The sequence below is a fragment of the Scatophagus argus genome, chromosome 5 (assembly GCF_020382885.2).
Source record: "Scatophagus argus isolate fScaArg1 chromosome 5, fScaArg1.pri, whole genome shotgun sequence".
In the NCBI taxonomy this organism is placed as follows: domain Eukaryota; kingdom Metazoa; phylum Chordata; class Actinopteri; family Scatophagidae; genus Scatophagus; species Scatophagus argus.
The window spans coordinates 2,826,938-2,848,654 of record NC_058497.1 but is presented as its reverse complement, the minus strand read 5'-3'; the positions used below and the strand labels follow the sequence as shown (position 1 = coordinate 2,848,654).

Sequence of the window (21,717 nt, the reverse complement as noted above, 5' to 3'; positions counted from 1 at the left end):
TGTAATTGTATCAAGATGAAAAAATGATGAAAGGTGTTCATCTTATTTTATTCTTAAAGATCCATGTTCTTTATAAAATGCATTTCCTATTATAAAGTAATCAAATTAAAGAAGAATATAACCTGAATAACATGAATACATATAGTACCTAGAGTGGATGGAAAATAGCTCGATTAAAGTTTACCTGATAAGTCAGGATGAAAACTGCTCGCAATGCGCGTTACTGACTGTAGAGGGCAGACTTATATCGCGCAATCAACAGCCTGCGGGAAATTCATTCGAAGAAGAAGACAGATGAACGTTTAACTTTACATACTTTTATTACAACTCAAATCTTCGATGTCCTTGTGGATTATTGCCTCTCGGCGATAAAGGCAAAGCCAATTAGCCGTACGCTTATCTGACAACATCTAAAGGCAACACAGAAAGGTAATTAAATGTCGAACTTCGTAAACTGATGCCCATGTTGTTCTCTGTTGGATGTGGCTAGGCACGAAAACGTTACGCACTCCACTGACAAATCTGGCAATTTAATGTTTACTATTGTTTAGCAGAGCATAGCATCCGAAGACTTTCCGGATATTATTCTACCTTATAAGTAGCTCGGTGTGTTCAATCACGAAACTAACCACAATCTCAACATCTTTTCAACTTTTAGGATAGGCCAGTATGTCTGGATGTCACGGATTAGTATTCAAAGTTTGACCACTGTATTCAGCCTTAGCCTTAACATTGGGAAAACACCTCCACAGGGAGCGGCGGTAACGTACTTTAAAAGAGAGTGACGCAAAGTGAAAACAGCATCCGACCAGAAGACCACGAGTTAGCTATCTTCACTTAGTGAAATAGCGATAAACAGTGTTAGGGCAGACGGACAGATTTTTTTTTTTTAAAAAAGGCAATCAGTCGACATTCCTGTATACGACCGAGTTAACCCTCAGTTTGTTTTTGGCTCACTAATATTTAACTAATTGGTTGTTGTTTTGCTATGTGTAGTTTAGAGTTTAACCAAGGGCCAGCTATGTGACTTTAGACAGCTGCTGTATTTGAAGATAAGCAGATAATGTTGATGTACCAGCACTGCTATACATCAGGTAACACAACTGTTTTAGCCTTTAAAGTGGTACATAGCACTGTCACTCATAACAGTACTTTTTAAACTTTACTAGCTCCATCTTAAGGAAAGGCACTACCAAAATCTGGTAGATATTCAATATCATTCATTCAGATTTCCTTTTTCCCTTTTTTTAAAATTATTTTTCTTTTCATTTTTTAAATTCTTGATTTGTGCCCCTTCCCAGCCCATCTAGTTTCCTGCCCAGCCACATTCCATTGAACGGGAAGGGGAACTGAGGAAAAGATAACAGTGGGGAGGTGGCGTCCACTCTGGAGTGTGATACTTGCCTTCAACCACTGGGTGTCCCACTGTACCAGTTAAACACTCTGTCAGCATGACGTTTCCTTTGTAGTTCCATAGCCCCAGTTTAAAGCTCTGTGTTTTGCCAGGAATGATCTGGAGCAGTGAGAGGTTGTGGCGGCCTCATCAGTAGCTGTCACCACGGCGGGGGACCTTCGGACCTCCGTCTGCAGGGTGGTCATCTACCTTCAAAGGGACATGTCAGGGGACAGCTGCCTGCCCCAGCATCACACCCTTTCTGACTACACTTCTCCTCCCTCTCCTCTGGCCTGCCCCAAAACCAAGACCTGCACTTATAGAGGTGCGGTGGGCCTGGGCAACAAGTATGTCCGACTCAACGTCGGCGGGAACCTGTTTTACACTACGCTGCAAGTGCTGACCAGGCAGAACTCTGTGCTGAAAGCCATGTTCAGTGGAAAGAAAGAAGTGTTCACTGACAAAGAAGGTAAACCATCTCTGAGCTGCAGGCTCAAGCTGACTGATTTCCATGAACGGGGATTAAAATCAATTCTATAATGTTATCTTTCCACAGTTAAAAACTGTGAATCTTTTAGCATAACATTGCAGTTTAGACTTCACCGCAGTGACTGCTTATCTTTATAATCTTGCAAAACACACAACTTCGCTTGCGCTTTTATGGGAACTTAGATCCCAAATCTCTTTTCCTCCGCTGTTGTAAACCACACTTCTCATCATGATCACAACAGGTCCTGCCAATAACGAATGAGCTAATTTTACTGAAATAACACCAGGAAAGATCTCGCATAATTACAAACATAATTGTTCCCCAGAGATGCTGGCTTTGTTGTTATTTTGGCTACACATTGTGTTGTTCCAGTGAATGTCTGCAATTATTGCCACAGGGCTGTGCACCAGTGGCTTATGTTCATATTTCTACCATGGTCTGTTGTGTCCACTCAGGGTGGATACTGATTGACCGCAGTGGGAAGCACTTTGGCACCATTCTGTGCTACCTGCGGGATGGCACAGTCACTTTACCCAAAGGCCGTCAGGCTGTCCAGGAGCTGCTGGCTGAGGCAAAGTATTACCTTGTCCAGGGCCTAGTGGAACTTTGCCAAAACACCCTGCAGGTCAGTCACATCTACACTGAGTGATATTTGAATAATGGAGAAATGAGGATTTTTGCCTCAGGTTGTTGAAGTCCCTTATCAGGTGTTTTAATCTCTGAATTAGCCAAAATAAGGACCAACTATACTAAAAGTGTGGCTCTGTGGTAGTGGTGGGTATATCTGATATATCTTAACAACTTTTGGATGGGTTGACATGTACCAAGATTTATGGTTTATTCATGATTCACCACACTTTGGCAATCCTCTGCCTTTTCTTATAACTTCAGCAGCAGGTCAAAAGGTTTACTATCTCAGCATAGATCAGCCCAAATTTTGGTACAGATATACATGGTTCCACAAACACCACATTTTGTCCAGATAACTTTGATTTCCTGATGTTTTATTTAGAGCCATTAAAGAACCAAGCAAATTAAATAGTAGTTACTTTGTTTATGACCACAACTAAAGACACTCCCATCAGCTGTGCCGTGTTAATTAGCTAATGTTAACATGCTAAGCTGTAAGATGGTGAACATGGTAAACATAAAGCATCTAAGCAATGTCATTGTGAACATGTTAGCATCCTGATGGTAGCATTTAGCTCCAGGCATGGCTGTGTCTAAGTACAGCTTCACCATTTTATCTAAAAATGTTTTAGCCTTTAACCTTGTTTTTTAACAGAAGAAATACCCCTATATTACTTCTTTTGGCAATATCCAAGAAATTTTTCACACTGGAAGTGCTTTGCCATGACTGTGTGTTTGCTGCAGTAATGAGTTCTATCAAAGCTCTCCAACAAGTTCCTCTCAGCTGCACAGACTTGATTTGCTTTGCACCGTAGTGCATATTTAAGCCTCTGGGCTATGGCGGCAATACGGTTTGCTGGTTCTTGTGTGCAAGGCAAATGTCAATGGGCATGCATCATACTGACAGGTTCACCGTGATGTCTGCTGGGCTGTTTCCAGAGAGGCAAAGCAGCGAGACACTAAAGTTTTCTTGGAAAAACCTGTCTCAGTCCTTTAGTGAAATTCTTCAAATTTGGCTTAAATGTCCACTTGGAATCAAATATGAAACTGATTAGCTTTTGATGGCTAAAGATTGCGCTGGCCTCACAAATGACACTTTCAGCCAAAACCCCAGTATTCACGCACTAATTATGACAAAATTTCACACAAATGTCTAATAGGATAAAATGCTGAAATGGTGACACTTCATTCCCAAAATGTCAAAGGTCAACTCATTGTGATTTCATACTGTTTTCTGTCCATTACTCAGTAGTCAGCCACAGATTCATTGGTTTTGATGATATTGAACTTCAGGTGGTTATTGTTGCACCATGTGATGAAGCTCTTTGTCAGCCACTACACACGAGTCTGAACAGACATGGATGGAAACAAACGTGTCTCATAATTTCCATGCATGTCAGCCTAACTGTGTTGGACATGTGGAGATCCCCAGGCGAACCAAACTGTATGAAGGGGTGATGATGTTTGCTACTCTGCCTTGTTTCTTCACCCTCATTTCTAAATGCATGCGGCTGGTTTAAACCTGCCTCACTTATTGATGCACAGTGTGTTAGCAGCGTGAGCACTTTGTCCTATGTAAGGATAATGATTAAAATCTGTTTCTAATCTATTTGAAATCTGATTTTTACTCATTTTAAAAGGGGTAAAAGTCAAATGTAAGTACACTATAACTACCCACAATAGCTCTGACTCCTGGCGTATGTTGGTTTGTGATTGACAGGGCAATAAAGAGCAGCCTCTGTGTGTTATACCTGTGGTCACCTCCAGCAAGGAAGAGGAGAGGCTCATCCAGTCTTCTGCTAAGGTAAACACAGACCATGGCTAAAATTTATTTATCTGGAATTAGTGAACCTAAAAATAGAATTCAAACAGTAAAACAACATCACAAAAAGCTCTTGAGATTGATCCCCTTTAATGTGATTTGTTGTATAGAATAGAAAGATTAAAAAAACAAAATTCATGCCCTTTTAATCTCATTTAACATCTATAAGTTAAGGAAAGTATCTGCTTATTCCTTGCACTTGGATGTTCAAATGGAGCGTGATTTTTCTGTTCACTTGTCATGGCAGTTCTGTCAAATACTTGAATTCAGGTATTTTAATGAGTTTCTTTCTGTCTGTTAGCCTGTGGTGAAGCTGGTCTACAACAGAAGCAATAACAAATACTCCTACACAAGGTATGAATGCTTTCCTCCAGAGGCTCTGCTGCTTTCTTCATTACACAGATAATTCATTTATTTCTTCTTCAAAGCACTCAGTGAGGCAAGCACTGATTTATCAAGCAAATAATGTCATACAGGCCACAGAGTGGAGTAAGCAATGAAGCACTTCTCCACATCAACTTGTTTTTTTTTTTTTTTGTCTCAACAGTAACTCAGATGACAACCTTCTGAAGAACATCGAGCTGTTTGACAGACTGTCTCTCAGCTTCAACGGCCGGGTCCTCTTCATCAAAGACGTGATTGGAGACGAGATCTGTTGCTGGTCCTTTTACGGTCAGGGTCGCAAGCTGGCCGAGGTCTGCTGCACCTCCATCGTCTATGCCACAGAGAAGAAGCAGACCAAGGTGAGGTTGACTCAGGACGTACTCGGACTGTACTCGGAGTCGTAGAAGGGCACCATAAAAGGAAAGATCGTTAAGTGGAGCTGAATACTTCCGCATACTCAAAATAATTTCAATGTAAAGCACTTAAACTGACACAAAGTAGCCTTTTAAATTCTTTTTAACTGCTGAACATTTGACTGCGTTTAAAATCCAGACACCAACAACTGTGCTCTCAGTGCAGTGCCAAGTCCCAAACATACACACACGCACACAAAAGCAAGAATGAAATGGCTGCAATCACTGTGTACATCATGTAAAATAAAAATAAGAGATGATTTCAAAGTCAGGTTGGAAGTAGGGGAGTAATCTGATTCCTGACCTGCTGCTTGTTCTCACAAATGTGCAGTTTTTTGTACCGCCAGTTACTTCACTTGGTCTGCAGGCATGAGTGAGAACCTGTGACCTGTCAACCGTCAGTGCTTTTATTCACGATATCCAGAAGCAGGTGAGAACTCTCTCTTCCTACTTCAGGTGGAATTTCCCGAAGCTCGCATCTACGAGGAGACTCTGAACACCTTGCTTTACGAGACCATGCCGCTGCCCGACAACTCCCTGCTGGAGGCCACGCGTCGCAGCTACACCAACTGCGGCTCACACAGCGAGGAAGAGGAGGGGCCCGGAGGAGCCGAGCTTCGCGACCGTGTCCGTCGAATCCACGTCAAGAGGTACAGCACGTACGACGACCGGCCACTGGGACACTGAGATTGAAATGTCAAAAAATAAAAAACAAACTGCTGGACGGATTTCAGCTTTTCACATTCAAACATGAAATCTGCTGGAACACGTATGCTTCTCTTTTGAACTGTTTCACTCTCATTTCTCTACCACTATCGAAGAAATCCAAATTTTGGCTTTGATTTAGTCTCATAAGACTTTATATTTGTGATGTTGTCCGCTCTGTACATCATAATTTATGAATTATTATCAGAGGATTCAGAGCAACTACTTCAAATGTCCAGAGAACTGCAGGTTTTTTTTGTATTAAACGTAGATTAGTAGTGAAGGAAAAAATCACTAATATGCACTATTTCTTAGAAGAAATATTGTTGCAATCATAGCACTTAGACTCTGAATCAGCAGGAGGACATGTTTCATATTTATAAATTGTATTATTCTTATACTTATCTTTTACGACAGCCTTTTGTTTGCCAAAGATAAACCTGTTTTAGTTTTTTGCAGAATTAATATTTGAATATTAATATTATATTAATATTATATTAATTTAATATTAATATTAATATTTTAATACAGTTTACCATGATGCCTTTTTTTCCCAGTTGTGAAGATAAAAGTTTTGTTATTCACCTATTTTCATCTTTGTTATTATGTATTTGTCATAATTTCAAAATGCTAACCACCGTGACGGACGTTCACTGACTTTCTAATAATTCTTTCTAATGGCCAGCAGGAGGTGACTCCAGTGAGTTCAAGAAGGAGTTTTCTGATGAGTTCATGGTCTGAGTTGTTACTTACAAGGAGCAATATGTATCTTCCCCAGCGTCACCAGCTCGTCCTAATATGGTCACTCCTGGCTGTAAATAAAATAAAATAGAACCAAAATGGCAGTAGCTCTAACGCCAAATCCAAGACTTTTAAACAGCAGGCCGCTAAAGTAAGTGATGTCATGGTGGCTCTGACCACTATTTATTATACACTCTACGCTATTGCTTTACCTTCACCCTGGCTTCTTCAAAATAAAGGCCACCCTGTATTTTGTCAGTCAGTGCTTTTAATGTGAAGTAGTAGCAGCAGCAGGAAATGTCTGGTTTGCAGTCATTTATCCAATCTGACACACGTAAACCCAGTGAACAGCGAGGTTGTTATCCATGAGATAAACTTGTTTCCTCTGTGTGTGTGTGTGTGTGTATGAGGGCAACTGTAGTTCTCGTGCTTCAACAAACACAGTTGAGAAACAAAACAAAACCGCCCGAGCATTTTCACGCCACTGTGAATCTAATTATGTGGGAATGTCAAGAGCTCTGAATGCAAATGGGTGCAGAATATGAGCAAAGTATTAAATCACTCCCGATGCTAAGCTGTCTGACAGATGGCTCTCTTGAATGCCCCTGAAAGAAAACAAGATCTATCTATCTGTATAGGATATTAGAATATATTCTAGCAAAATCAGATTCACACAGCTAAACAACAGAATAAAGTTGGAACAACTGATGAACTATTATCGTTTTTTTAAATCAGTTTTAAACATTAACACATTAACTAGTTCCACCTTTTGGATTGTGAGGAGTCTTTGTCTAGCATTAAACTCAGACAAGGTTGTAATCAGGCCTGATTAAAACACACACACACACACACACACACCCCAGCTACACTAATTGTGAAAATAATCGGTAATTAAATTTATTGTTACCCACAACTGGCTGAAAATTCAGATTGGAGTGCACAGTAAGGACTGTCCCTGTGCTGTGGAGCCTGTCCTCTGTCTGTCCACATTACTTCAAGGTTTAATATACATCAGGCTTGGTTCAAACATGTGGCTGGGGAGAAAGCCTCAAACCAGCTGCAGATTTCCTGCCTGACCTGTTTTCTTATGTAAACAGAATCAGTGTCACTTGTGCCTTTACTTTGACTAAGTTTACATGCATTTAATACATTTATAATGAATAACTTTTCTGATTTCTGAGATTCAAGCAAAAGTACAAATACAAGTCATGCATTTAAATTTTGACTTAAATGAAAGTACTTGCATCAAAATATACTTAAAGTACAAGTCGTCATTATTAGCATTAGTATTCAATGGCATGATTTAAAATAATACTTATTGGGTTATAACTACTGATGAATTAATGTGTTCACAACTTTATTGCTGAAGCTGCTGGAGTATATAATGTATAACAGTATATATTATCTGCCTCAGATGAATAAAAGTCCAAAGTAGCAGAAAGTAGAAATACTCAAGTGAAGTACAACTAGCTCAACATTGTACTTACCACCACTGCTGAGATGTAAAGTGGGAGTCTAGTTTCTTTTATCAAGGTTGATAAGAAAAAAACCCCTGATATTTAGTGACTTTACTTCCTCTTTATGAATCTGGTTATTGTTTGCTTTCTACAGCAATGCTGTTCCTGTATCATGAAACTACATCACGGTAAGCCAGCTGTCTTGAGGCTTTTTGATTTTTAACCAGGGCAGATCACCATGGTTACCCACAGTATGTTCCTGAGCAGAGCAGTTAGTGTGGGTAAACTGTCCACTTACCAACAAATCAACTTGCTGGACAGTGAGGGCAATCAATCCTATGGCATGATTATATCAGACAGAAGAGAACTTTTTGTCCACTCTGGCATTACAGCGAGACTTGAGGAGACCAGGCTGGTATTCTGTCTGTCAAGCTCAGCGAAACAGCAGGAAGCTATCTGAATTCAAACCATTTTCAGACTCATTAAACACCACTTGATCTGCAGCAGGTGATATGCAGTCATTAGCAGCCTGTTATCCAGGATCATCGCTGTAATTTAAAAAAACATCTGACTGAGCTTGTTGATACAGGCTGCTGATTTCTTACACAACATTTTAGCCACGACTCTAATCTTATCCTAAGAAAAAAAAATAAAGGATGTCATGATATGTCAAGATGAATTCATAATTTCTGTTGGGTATAATCTGGAACATTTGTCTTTTGATGATGAAGATTTTCAAGCTTGGTTTTTACACAGTGAAATCCCACAAGAAACAGTATCGGTTTAGGAGCCCTCCTCACAGTGGTTTTTTGTGATGGTTGCAGGTGCACCCTCAGCCCACGGGGAGGCACAAGCAGGAGGTTTATTAACAGGGACTGCAACAGAGGGGGTTATTCTATGTCACGTTGGCCTGACGTCATTGATTTTGCAGCAGGCCAACCTGGCATGAGCGCTGAGAGTGGTCAGTGTGTGCTTCAGAAAGCACTATTTTTAGATTCCTTTTGGATCAGCCGCAGCCTCTTTCGTGTGTGTGTGTGTCAGTGCTATTGTGCCAAGCTTGTGAATGAAGTCACCAAAAAAAAAAAAAAGACCCATTTTAATGAACTCACCCGACGCCTCCAGGGTTGCCTGCACTGAACAAACTGCTCAACATATAAACCTGAGTGAATGATTAGAACGAGCGAGCAACCATTTGCTAGCATTTCACACCTTTCATAAGCGAACACCCCCCCCTCCTCCCGTAACTCTTTCCTTCCCCAGGAGAGGGGAAAAGTAGATGCTAAAAATAACTTGGAGGCTCTACAGGTTGGTGTGCTGGACGCTGAGAAGCTGCAGGTTGGGGCGGGGCTGGATGCTGGGAGGCTCTGTGAGCTCCAGTGATTTTTTTCTTTCCCCCCCTCCTCCATTGATCAGTATAGTGGGGAAGGCGGATCCTCTGACGTCGCCGTCAGGCTGCTCGGCTGCGTCAGAGTCCAGCTGAGCGAAGGAAGAAGGAAACAAGGAATAAAAAGGAAAGGAGGTCCTGATAGGCCGGGGAGAGCCGACGGACTGTGTCACCGAGACGAGACCTGTGTCGTGCCCACGGCGGACGGACGGACGGACGGACAGACCGGCAGACAATGGAGGGCTCCACAGAGGAAGACTACAAAGAGAAATTATTATGGAACGTCAAACGAGAGGTAGGCGCTGCTGTTTGACGGCCTGTCGAGCTTTACATTTATTGTATTATTTTATTTTATTATTCACTTCCAAATCACCACAGGAGGCGTGGAAGTGCTGCATTCACACTGAGGCTGTTTTCGGCTGGTGTATTAACTATACGTGTTATTCTTAAGAGCGAATTCTCTTCAGTTTTCTACTTTACCAAACTGATGCTGAATAAACGGAGACACCCAAACTGCAGTCACCTGCTTTCTGCCTTTGTAACGCTATCATGTTTCCTTTGTCCTGACTTGAAATCTTCAGTGTTTGGCTCTTAAAATACTCCCCTGTTTGACTAAGATAGAAAATTACCACTAGGAAGAATTCATACATTAATATATGGAATTGGGCACTGCTGTGGTATTGCTGTTATACCTTTTAAATATTTCTGCAATATAATACAAAAGTTTAAATTTACCATAACCAACCTAAAATGTGTTTTATCTCATCTTCTGTGCATGTTATATGCTGTGATATTTGCATGATATCAAATTTATTATAAAGCTGCAGCTTTTAATAAGACCCGAGCATCCATTAATGAGGTAGTCCTGCAGGCTCAAATCCTTGGAAATACTGTCTCTACTAGCAGCACTACCATCCACAGTGCTACAGGCTTTTTGTTCCTGGTGATGAATGTCTCACATCTGTCCTGCGAGGAATAAATCATTATTCCTTTAACCTCTCTGCCCACTGTAATCCTCATGCTGCCTTTACCGAAACTCACAACTCAAAAGATTTTACTGCACTGAAATGTCAGTGTAAATCAAAGGCAGCTGGTTGTGAGACTGAATGTGGCAAGGTGTGGCTCACTGACTGTACCTCAGTGTGAGAGAGTGAGTGTAAATGTGAGCTTCCATCATTGTGTTGGAGAGGAAAGGTCAAGGTAAAAATATTAAGACAAAAAAATATATGCTTTATGAGATCCAAAGCATCATGTAGCTCACTGATTCTCAGTCAGGTGCTACACTTTAACCACAGAGTTGACTTGATGTAATCAGAATTTCATGTTTGGATGAGCATGATATGCAATGCATTCACCATAGCTTGTGGTTTGGTGACCTGATGCCACTGCAGCTGATGTGAAAATTCTGTTATCTGAAGGTACACAAAAGAGACAAAAACTATGCACACATGTACTTTCAGAGTGCACTTTAATGTAGCACAATTGCTGCTACGAAGGCGGCTTTAGAAAGTTTAAGTCACTGTGTGGTCTGTATGTATTTCAGCCTGGGTCTTCTTTTGCTTTCAGTAAGTTCAGTGTGTCTGTGTTTGGGATTTATTTCCCTCTTGGCATTTACAATCTTTTTTTGCTGTTTTTCCACAGTTGCACCCTTCAGTGCATATTCCATTTTTTTTATTATTGCTATCCATATTGAGATTCAGTTGTGATAATTTAAATCACTCAGTACAGTCTGAGGTTGGAATGTGAAAAGCGAGAGGAAAACAACAAAATTTGCATTGTTTGCCAAGTCCAAGTTAAACACTGTGAAAAGTCTGAGTCAAAGTAACACACAGAGACAGAGACAAGTCCGAGTCAGAATAAGAAAGAGACCAGAGACAAGTCCGATTCAAGATAACGCAGAGACAAGTCCGAGTCAAGATAACAGTGAGCCAGGTCAAAATCAAAACACTCGCACGACCACCACCGAGGCAAGTCGGAGTTGGAACACACAGTGAGAGTTCGAGTCAAAACATCCACATGACAGTCTGACTTAATCTAATAAGACAAGTGAATTTCTCCACTGCAGGATCAATAAAGTTCATCTTATCTTAATAAAAATGTCTTGAGACCAAGACTGGACTTGAGTATTACAGCATGCACAGACCAGGAATTATACTTGAGATATCTAATGGTTCAGAGCTGGGCAGTAATTGTCAGTAGTCAACATTTCCAACTGTGCACCTGACTGTCTACATGACCAAATCTGGTGTCCAAAAGCAGACTATGTAACATTTTCTTTCATCTCTGTCACGTTTATAATGAATTTACAAAAAGTGCAATAAGCATGCTTCACGGTGAGGATTCAGCTTGGATATCTAGGCTAAATACGCTTCTGTCCTCTCCTGCAGCCATCCCACTTTCACCCACAGGTTTGGGTCTTGAATAATTTAATCACTACATTTGTAAGGTTGAAAATAGCTTCATTTCTCAGGATGTCTGCAGGCGGTGGGGATGTGTGTCTCCTAAACACAGACCATCAGGGAAATAAAGGAACATTGCATTCTTGGGTCACTGGGCCATTTGAAGCTGTGTGTTGATGCTCTGAGCTGAATTTTTAAACAAACGCCTCCAGTCAGTGTGACTTGTGCAACAGTAACATCAATTCTTAATGCCTCCTGGCTGTTAACATTTAAAGAAAATTACTTGTTTGTGACCAGGTTGTTTTTTGGAGCTGTTCACAGTTCTGTGTTTGACTTTTAGATTATTGAAATCATACAGAAATTGTCCTTACAGTTTGATTGTCACATAGGATAGAATTTTCCCATTTGTTTCACATTTTCTCTGTTTCTGTTGTTTCAAATCATCAGATATATGATTACATCAGAGTCGGTACTTTGTTCAAGGTCACGATATTTGATCAGTTTGCTTGGTGTCATTTAAGTGCGGCATGTACTTGTAGCTTGGCAGTTATGGCCAGTTGTTATCCTAGTAGATGTTGTGATACCTTCCCATTTTGAGCTTGAGTGAGCTCAGACTGACAGACTTGAATCAATGAAATATGACTATTTATTTTTACACCAAATAACCCCAGCACCAATGTAGTTAATTGGACTGAGATCAATTTCCCCTAACAAGAAGGATTTGCTGTTCCTCCAGAACCATATTGATCTGTTGTTTTGCAAATATTGTCCAGAAATGCAACATACTTCCTGTTTTGTTCAGGTAGCAGGTAGTTACTATAGTATGTGTGTGTATCCAGTATAAAAATCAATGGTTTGATTTGCCACAGTTCATCCATGAGATGCTGGTCAATCGCCTCTGACATTTTAAAGCATAGCAAACTGGGCTCTGAACAAAGCCCACTAGCAGCTCCTGGTTTAAAGCTCCCTGTCTCTTTAAACAGCACTCGGCTATCTCAGTATTGCTTGGCAACTGAAAGCTTTAGCAGCTCCCAAAGAAGTTAAATTGCATCAGTTGGCGATTAATATCACAGCAGTGAGGCGGCCCTGTCAGGTGGGCTCTGGTACTGAAACAAAAAGGACCTTTCTGTATTATCTTGCTACCATCGGGATCCTTTTGTTCTTGTGATATGTACAGAGTGTTCTGTGTAGAAAGATAGAAGGATAAAGCGGCAATCCATGCAATGAAAATTTGATGTTAATATTTGTTCATTAGCACAAGTGTAGCTACTTGTTCACAGGAAACACTGAAGCTGTAACATGTTTTATTGGAAAGACCTGCCGCAGCTGCAAATGTCCCAGTCTTGTGATCTGACAATTCACTGCAAAGTTTACCAGTGTTGATACAAGTGCCTCAGTCATTTTGAATTTAGCGCACTACAGCTGAGATGTCAGTCATCTGCAAGGGGGTGTAAAAGAAAGCATCTTTTTTTTCTGCAGATGTGCTGTGTTTTTGCAGGGAGAATGCAGTATCATATGGCCAAAGCTCCATGACAGATGCCATAATGACAGGTGATTGAGAGAGTGCAGGGACTGCTTTGATTCAAGCGTCAGAGCTACAGCATGGAATTCAAATGAGAGGGTGCAAGTATAAGCTCATCCTGAGTGAAAGTCACTATCCCATTTATTTAGAATGGCAGTCAAGGTAAAGATGGAAGGAGATAGTGAAGACGTGAAGATGGAGTGAAATTTGTGTTTGCTGAACTTGGGTTGGTACCATAGCCCTCTGTGGACCGTCTCAAAGAAGTGAATAGCAAGATAATCCACCCACAGGTTTATACTGTTTTCCCAAAAGGATAGTGCTCTTCATGCTGCCAAAGGAGAATATAACCTTCGACAAATGTTGCATCCATACATCTACATACAGAATAGATATGTTGGTGCATAGAAGTGAATGTGGATGCACTCTGTTCTCCTGTGTTGCTGTTTCCTACCATATAGGATTTTTGAAATCCAGATTAATATCGCAGCACTGAGGATGCAATGATTATTTGGTAGGTGTCTGATCTTCCAAAAAAGATATTTTTGCTCATATTTACATTTCCGGTTAAACCAGAGTGTATAGCTACACTAAACTCAGCATGGCTGCAGTGCTCACTGTAGGCCAATTATATTATGAATTAAAAAAAAAAAATCCAAAGCATTCTTGATCTTTAGCAGTTGCATTGAACAAATCCATTTTAGCCATTTTAGGTTGGTCTGTATGCATGTGAACATTTGCTAATTAGCTCTAAACACTACATACACTTGTAGCTGCAGGGGATGTCATGACTTTTGCTGATATTCAGTGCAAGTATGTGATGAGTTGAAGTTTTGACCAAATGATGGTGCTAAATGAAAAGTCAGAGGATCACCAAAGTTTTTACAGTCAGTCTTGTGGGGAAGACCAATCCATGGAGACATTTCACTCGACAAGTGAAAACTTTGACGTGACAGTGAAGCCAAATGAAACTTCAGGGGACCATCAAACTCATTAGGAGACACAAAACTAATACAAAGAGGCAGAAAACAACTACAGATGCTGTTGATGTAAGAGGAATAAAAAGAGACAGAAAACAACAATAAAGAAGCCCAAAAAGTAAAGAAAGAGACAGAAAATAACTTCAAAGAGATGCAAAATGATCAGAGACGCAAACCAGCTACGTGTCTTAGTTGCTGAGATAAAGATTCAGTCTCTGTTTTCTTACAGATCTTAAGCACAGCTGGCCGATCACAGTGTAATGTGGGCGTCATTATCGGATATGATGTTACTGAAATTGTTGAACGCCGTTAGACGACACAACAAGCAATTTGTTTGAATCATACTGATGGGTCATTTTTGAGACTAAGGAATGGATCAGTAGACTGCATGTTGTGTTAATGATGCATTTTTAATTCTATTCCACCAATAAGTTTTTATGAGAAATATTCATCCTTTCATGTTATCTGAGGAGTTTTAAATTAAACAGTTTAACTATGCCTGCACGTTTTTTTCCGCAGACACCTAAGGCAACCATTTCACAATTGGTCTGGGAAATAGAAAGTAGACTTGAAGCTCAGTAAATCTGTTTCTTGTCCAGTCAGCATCAGTACTCTGACCAGGGTGTTGGATGCCACTGCCATAGGCTTCCATTTTTCTAATGCCATTTTCTGTGTTTGCTACAGTGAGAGGCCTTGGTTGCCATATTGCACAGCTAAACAGCATTAAGTTGCCTCCCCCTTGAAGAAATATTCCATCATTATCCAGTGGCAGACTGACACTTCCTTCAGTACAGAACCATTTCTACCTGACACAGTTTTATTTTATGAATGCTGTTTCAAGAGCTGGCTCTCTAAACTGCATCAATGTCCACTTGATATTTTGCACTCTGAGGTTAAATGTTAATTTGCGCTCTATTTTCTTGATGGGAAAAGTGGAGAAATTGATTCGACACGGGATATGGCTGTTTAAAAGAGAGGAAATAATTGCAGGTTTTCAGTATCTGTAAATGCTAGAAGTTCATTTTTTATATGTGACAGCTGCAGCTGGTCAACAAGTGTGTACGGGACAAGTAAAGACATATAGATTCCCCTAACCTCGTCCTTCACAGTCTGCTGTCAGCACAGCACTACTGCAGCCCTCCTCCTCATCCACCATCTCTACCATGGCATGAATAATTACCTCATTAATGGCTGTGTCTCTGTTGTGGCCTAACAATAGATGATTAGGATGGAACCATATTATGTTGCAGCATCTCAGACTAAGGGGAAAGGAAGGTACCTCAGCACACAGAGACAGGGACACAATATCCTAAAGAAAATCTACACAGACCAGTTTTGTTTAGTTTAGTTTTTAATAACATTTTCCCTTGTGATTGTAATGAGTGCTTATGCTGTACTTAAGATTCAGAATCACTTTATTGACAGTATCTATATTTTTACATACACACACTGAATTCGTCTTCTGCATTTGACCCATCCTTAGTAGAACACACACATGCAACACCCGGCAAATTACATGCAGTGAAACACACACAGGAGCAGTGGGCAGCATCAAGCACCCGGGGAGCATGTTGGGGGTTAATTCAAGGGCACATCAGCCGGCTAATGGAGGGGGGAGCATTTTTCGCGTTAATCACTCCACCACACCCAAATTTTTCCTGCCCGTCCAATGGGGGATCGAACCTGTGACCCTCTGAGCAGAAGCCGCATCTCCAACCTCTAGGCCACGGCTGCCCCCAAATACTGTGAATATTACAAATAATACCATCAACAGCAAAATAACCATCAACTAATTTGATAATCAGTTAATCATTTCTCATCGTTCATCGTTTTTTTTAAGCAAAAAAAATGAAAATTATAGTACCTTCTTCACAGTTGTGGGAATTGGCTTCTTTTCTTTCTCTTGTGTGATAGCTAATATCTGTAGGCTTTGAACAGTTAATTCTGACATTTGGAGTTGTTACATTGAGGTTTTGACAATTGCGAACACATCTCAAACAGACAATTAATTAAATCTAAAAAATAATCAGCAGGTTGATCGATACTGTACTGATGCACTGATGTTTAATGTGCTGTTTTAAACAGCTCAAGCAAGTTTCACACTGTGTTTAAATGGTTTCCCGAAAGTTCTCATCAGCAATGAATTAAAACACCTGAGCGGTTGTGGAGTCTTTAATGAGGCAAACAAGGGCAACCCAAAAAACTAAAAAAATAAGTCATAGCAGTTTATGTTTTTATATTTTGTGTTTATTTTTTTGATTATAGAATATATGCACCATGATGGAAAAAATCTCAAGACATATCCTAAAAAATACATAAATGAAGCTTACAAGTTGAAAACTTACATCATGTCAAATGTGTCAAGGAGGAGCGAACTACAGAATAAAATGGAATCCATTAGCAGACAATGATGGTAGCAGCTAATGTACTAGTTCTTTATTTGTAATCCAAACTTCATATCCACTTTAATTAACAGAAAATAAATAGGCTAGTGCTCTTGACTCTAAACTCATGTGAGTCCAATTTTCTGCTGTGACTGTAATCCATAATTTTTAAATGGGAATACTGGCTTAGAGAAACGAAATGAAAAGCAGTCAGAATTAGTGAAGAGGCTGTTGCTCATTTCCTGTATTTGCCATATTTTCTCTTTTTTTCTCTCCAAGTCAGATCGTACATCCTATTAGCATCAGGAAAACAGTCCTCCTTCATGACCACAAGGAATACACTGGTGATGTTGTTTGTCCCAATCATGAACATGAGCTGAAAGGAAAAGTAAATTTATCTTTACGTAACGGACAGTTGGCTAATGAGCTCTTCCTTCTGTTCCTCCAGGAAACCATTAGCTTCAGGATTCTCAGAAGTGTCTCAGAGTTAGCCGGCTCCACTCAGCCGTTTCACATATACCAATTATATATTGTTATTTTAGTGTCATCCCTGGAGCTAGTTGCTTGGTTTTCTGCAGGATAAATTGGTAATAAAAGTCCTCTTTTAGTAAAAGTAAGCAAATGCATCTGCATGTATGTGTATGTGTGTGGCTACCACCGTGCTTACCCCTGCATGAATTATCAAGGACTGGATGTCCATGTGTGAAGAACTAAAAACCACTATGAATAACACACATATTAATGTAAATGTCCGCACAAATACGTATAGCAGGTTGGATTTTAAGCGATCCATGAGGGCTCAAATAATCCCGTAAATTGAAAGCCAATCAGGCAAAGAAGAAAGTCTGATGAAAGTGTAAAACACATAAATGACTTCTGAGTTCTTATGGTTATCCATTTCTTATGGTAGCGCTCATTGTCTCATCGCTATAGTATTGCGCTGGTAGTTGGAGGACATAAAGTTAGTTTAACCATCTAGCTAATGTAGACAGACTGTAGATTGAAGAGTTGCTCAGAGTCTTCAGCCTTTTCTCAGTTCCACACCACTAAGTGGTATTTGATGTGTATGTTTTTGAACAAACTTAATTGCTGTTAGGAGTAAAGTGTTTTTATCCAAAACACTAGAAGTGAAATTTTACGTGCATTTTGCCCACATCCTCTAACATCACCAATCTCCTGTTTCGAGTATAATTGAATGTTTGCTTGGTCTTTAGCTCATACAAAATAGTGCTGGGCATGTGCAACTCTCAACAGAGATAAGAAAAATGTGAGATGTCTCCTTAGGTTCTTCCATCATCACCTCCGGATGGATCAGATTCAGTTTTTGTTATACCGCTAAGTGCTATATTAGCCTGATGTGACATTTCATTTGCCATGGGCAAGTGGGCAATCCCTATTATTATTAAGCTCTGCAAACACTTTGGTTGCGATTAGTGAAAGATTGTGGTTTTAGTTAAATGACGAAAAAGACGTTCTGTCTTGCTTCACCACAGACTTTTCTGTAATAAATCAAAACTATAATATTTCCTTAAAACTAACTAACTGCTTTGAGTTGCTAAACATAACAATAACAATCCTAATCACGCAAAACAATGCAAATACATTGTCAGTGACTGTTTTGCAAATATGTCTGTGTCTATGTCTGAACATTTAGCGGGGAGAGATTTAGCAGATAAAACACATCATAATGAATCTTTCAAAATGCATTTGCTGTGGCACATTTAACGATGTAAGAGACACGGTGGCTTACTTGGGGCAAATTACTGAGACAAATAGTATCACGATCATTAGACACTAAAGGTCACTGAAATCTTTGTGACCTTAACTGCACCTATCACCCCACTGTCATGCCAAAACCTACTCATCTCTAGCTGTACTGTCACAGGTATTTAACCTTTAACTTAATCATCTCTTATCTCTAACTTAATTTGCTCCGTCATTGAAACATTTGGTTCCATTTAGTATGCATAGTTCTTTAAAACTGTTGGACTTTGTTTCTGACCACTTAGATTTATTAGACTTTTCACCTACGGTATAAGTCTACGTACTAAAGATGTTTAAATAAATAAAACGACACCGTGCTTAATTATGCCGTGTAACTAACCTTGTAATCAAGATCATATTAATATAAATCCAAGTGAAGTGCATGATTTCAAGTATCTGCTGCTTGCAGTCTACAGCACACTAATAAACACATATTCTAGTGTTAATTCCTCTTAGTAGACTTAATCAAGCATTGAAGAGCACACCAAACTCCAATCTCTGTAATCCCTGACAGCCAGCGCTAATTAAACTGGTTCATTCCCAAACACAATCAATTCAGTTTCACAGTCACCCACACCCAGGTGAAGGTATCGACCCCTCTGACCGACTGCTGTGTATCACTTTGCTTTGACTCACTGAGTAGAGTTATAGCCATAGGCAAATATATGGATCTATTTACACATCTCAGTAGAGGATGTGGTCGGTCAGAGGCCCAGTATGAGAGCATTAAACAAGCTTTATGGCTGGGCTGATTGACGAAATTACTTCACATGATTGTTTCTTTGGTGACGTGTTTTAAATAATGCAACGTGAGTCATAGCCACCAGCATTGTAGACAAGAAGTTTGTTCCACAACAGAGAACTCTTTAATGCAATATTGTGTTTTAATCATGGGAATGGAGAATTTTAATTCAAGTCTAACTATAATGAACAGGGTAAATCAAAGCTGAGAAAAAAGGTGCCAGTTTAGATAGTAGGTGGTGATTGAGATTACATTGATAATGATTTTATTTTTTGGCCCGATTGCCCAAAACGGTACAGATTCCAGTTTCCTCACAGGGTCACAATTGTTCCATGTTTCTCCCAGACAAACTTTCACACCTTTTTTTTCCCTTTTTGTCATAATAACCTGTTTTTGGCACTGTATAGTGCACATAGGCTCTACAACTCTAAAAATCTACTGTTTCCACCCATACAACAACACAGCTATACCAAATATCATTTCCTGGCATGCACATGACATGGAAGAGAGCTGCTTGTGCCTGGTCCTCCTCAGGGAATCACAGAGAGAGAGAAGTGGAGAGTACGAAGAGAAAGAAATACAAGCAAGCAAATTTCAGATGTACTGGAAAGAAAAATTCTCACTTTATATGGGGCATAAAGCAATGAAAGGGGTGTACATTTTGATTTTTATATTGAGATTCCTGCACTAAGGAGCAGGGGTAAAAATGAATGAATGAAAACTGATGTAGTGTATTGCAGAGATTCATGCAAGGTCACACCAGAGGGACAAATAATTCTTTCATGAGAGTTAGAATTAAAATACAAAATGTAAAAATGCAGTGTTACTTAATTTTCATTCTTTAAAAGTCACCAGAATACAGGACCCTCAGTACTGGTGTAATCACACACTTTTGACATTTGTATTTAGTTACGAAGTACTCAAAGATAGGTGATATATGCTTTAAATGCTCTGTTATTTCCTTGTGTTTTCTTATCCAAAAAAAAGGTAACACTTGTATGTGTGGGGTTGTGTGTGTCTGGTATGTTAAGACAGGAACTGTAAAAAGCCAGTTTGACCGGATCTGTTGGCTGATGGCACTCATCCAATTGGACAAAAAGTTCAACAAGGTGACATAGTTTCCATTTTGAAGCAGTTTTGTAGTAGGACGTTGGTAAATTTTGTAATTTTCATTGTTCTGGGTGTGTAAACATTCTGCAATTGGAAATTTAATTGGTGTATACATGAGATTTGCAGCAGTTCTATTGTTTATTGAGTATTTTTACCAATTTGACCAGTTCAGAACCATTTCATTTTATCGTTCATTCTGTCACTGATGCATTTTAAGTCTAGGATTTTTGTTTATTTATTTTTTTAATCATAGTGAATTGCCACTAGTGTGACCCTAACTCTGTTTCAGATGTGAAAGTAAGTTTGCAGTTGACAGACTGAGGATAGAAAACTTCACTTCACTTCACCACTTCAGCTGACTTACCTTTGTAAAAGTCAACTCTGTTGAGATGAATCCCCACCTCTGTAGGCAGATCAGAGGTCACACAAAGAAAATGAGGTTGGTGTGTCTTCTCTGTCCAAGTTCTGGGAGCCATCAGAGTAGCTTGAGACAGAACAGAGCTAAGAATGGGGAGCCAAGCTGTTGAAGACTTGGTTGAATGTAGTTCAGGGGTATCTGATAACAGTTAAAGGAGTTCATTGGAGGAGAGGTTTTACTTTTATGTTTGGCTTATGTTCAAGTTATATGAACAAATTCTGTGGAGTCCCCATAACATAGGTGTCGCCTATGACATGGCCAATCCATATTATATTACATTTATATACATTCTTTGTCAATGAGACTGTAAAATCATTTTCTCCATCAGTTACATTCATTCAGACACACAGCAGTCCCTACCCTCATCTAAACTAATATAAAATTGATTCCATAGACTTCCACTGAGTAAGTTTTCATTTGTACACTGTGGAAAATAAATGGTTGTCTGTATTTGTCATAGGCTTTGCAAATGCTTTCACCACTTTTACAAAACGGGTGATTTAGCCCACTCCTCACAAAAAACTTTAATGAGAAAACTTGAAGGCCAAACCTCATCTTGATGATGAAGGTGATAAGCTCCATCCCTCGACAATGTCCCACACTTCCGTAATACAGGGGAAAAGTTTGAACCAAGTGAGTTTGTAGTTAGAGCTTTATTATCGCATAGCCAGGCAATTAAATTTGTCCTGTTTATCGGTTAGACCCAAACAAGGCAGAGGTGTCAGACAGGTCCTGGATTAATTACTGACGACAATTAATTCTACAGAGAGAGTGAACTTAGACAAGCGAACACCAGACCGACTCAGTGCTGTTGAACTCACTCAAGCTCTCCTCCCCAGGGACACAGTAGATAGCATCCGAAAGACTCATTTGAATGTTTCCGGGATGCCGTGATATTAATTGGAAGTCAGCGGTGCGGATGTATGGGCAAGAATGTCAGAGTTGTTATTAGTAGCTGTCACAATGTTAAGATGAGACTGCA

The 21,717-nt window shown here is 39.8% G+C and overlaps 2 protein-coding genes across 6 annotated transcripts in view; both read left to right on the top strand.

Moving 5' to 3' along the window:
• Positions 1–253: 253 nt before the first annotated feature.
• tnfaip1 (tumor necrosis factor, alpha-induced protein 1 (endothelial)) lies at positions 254–5,888 on the top strand. Of its 3 annotated transcripts, none has more exons than XM_046388346.1 (8): positions 254–429; positions 1,302–1,371; positions 1,507–1,862; positions 2,339–2,508; positions 4,234–4,317; positions 4,637–4,689; positions 4,883–5,152; positions 5,206–5,524. In XM_046388346.1, the coding sequence occupies exons 3-7, from the start codon at positions 1,616–1,618 to the stop codon at positions 5,121–5,123; spliced, it is 795 nt and encodes a 264-aa protein (XP_046244302.1). In that variant the 5' UTR covers positions 254–429; positions 1,302–1,371; positions 1,507–1,615; the 3' UTR covers positions 5,124–5,152; positions 5,206–5,524. The 3 variants fall into 3 exon arrangements, with proteins under 3 accessions (XP_046244302.1, XP_046244300.1, XP_046244301.1); XM_046388344.1 differs by lacking the exon at positions 5,206–5,524 and adding an exon at positions 5,589–5,888 and having other exon boundaries at positions 257–429; positions 4,883–5,078; XM_046388345.1 differs by lacking the exons at positions 1,302–1,371; positions 5,206–5,524 and adding an exon at positions 5,589–5,888 and having other exon boundaries at positions 257–429; positions 4,883–5,078.
• A 1,091-nt stretch (positions 5,889–6,979) lies between these two features.
• Positions 6,980–21,717, top strand: part of sgsm2 (small G protein signaling modulator 2) — a 77,110-nt gene continuing 62,372 nt past the window's right edge. For all 3 annotated transcript variants that reach the window (XR_006843323.1, XM_046388343.1, XM_046388341.1), the window contains exon 1: positions 6,980–9,714. Coding sequence is in view for 2 of the 3 variants with exons in the window: in XM_046388343.1 (XP_046244299.1) it covers positions 9,655–9,714 (60 nt within the window). In the remaining variant the exon portion in view is untranslated. The remainder of the gene's footprint in view (positions 9,715–21,717) is intronic.

Coding starts and splice junctions, on each gene's coding strand:
- tnfaip1 (XM_046388345.1), top strand. CDS start 1,616: ATGTCAGGGGACAGCTGCCTGCCCCAGCATCACACCCTTTCTGACTAC. Junction 4,690..4,882: donor AACAAATACTCCTACACAAG/GTATGAATGCTT, acceptor TTGTCTCAACAG/TAACTCAGATGACAACCTTC. Junction 5,079..5,588: donor CAGAGAAGAAGCAGACCAAG/GTGAGGTTGACT, acceptor TTCCTACTTCAG/GTGGAATTTCCCGAAGCTCG.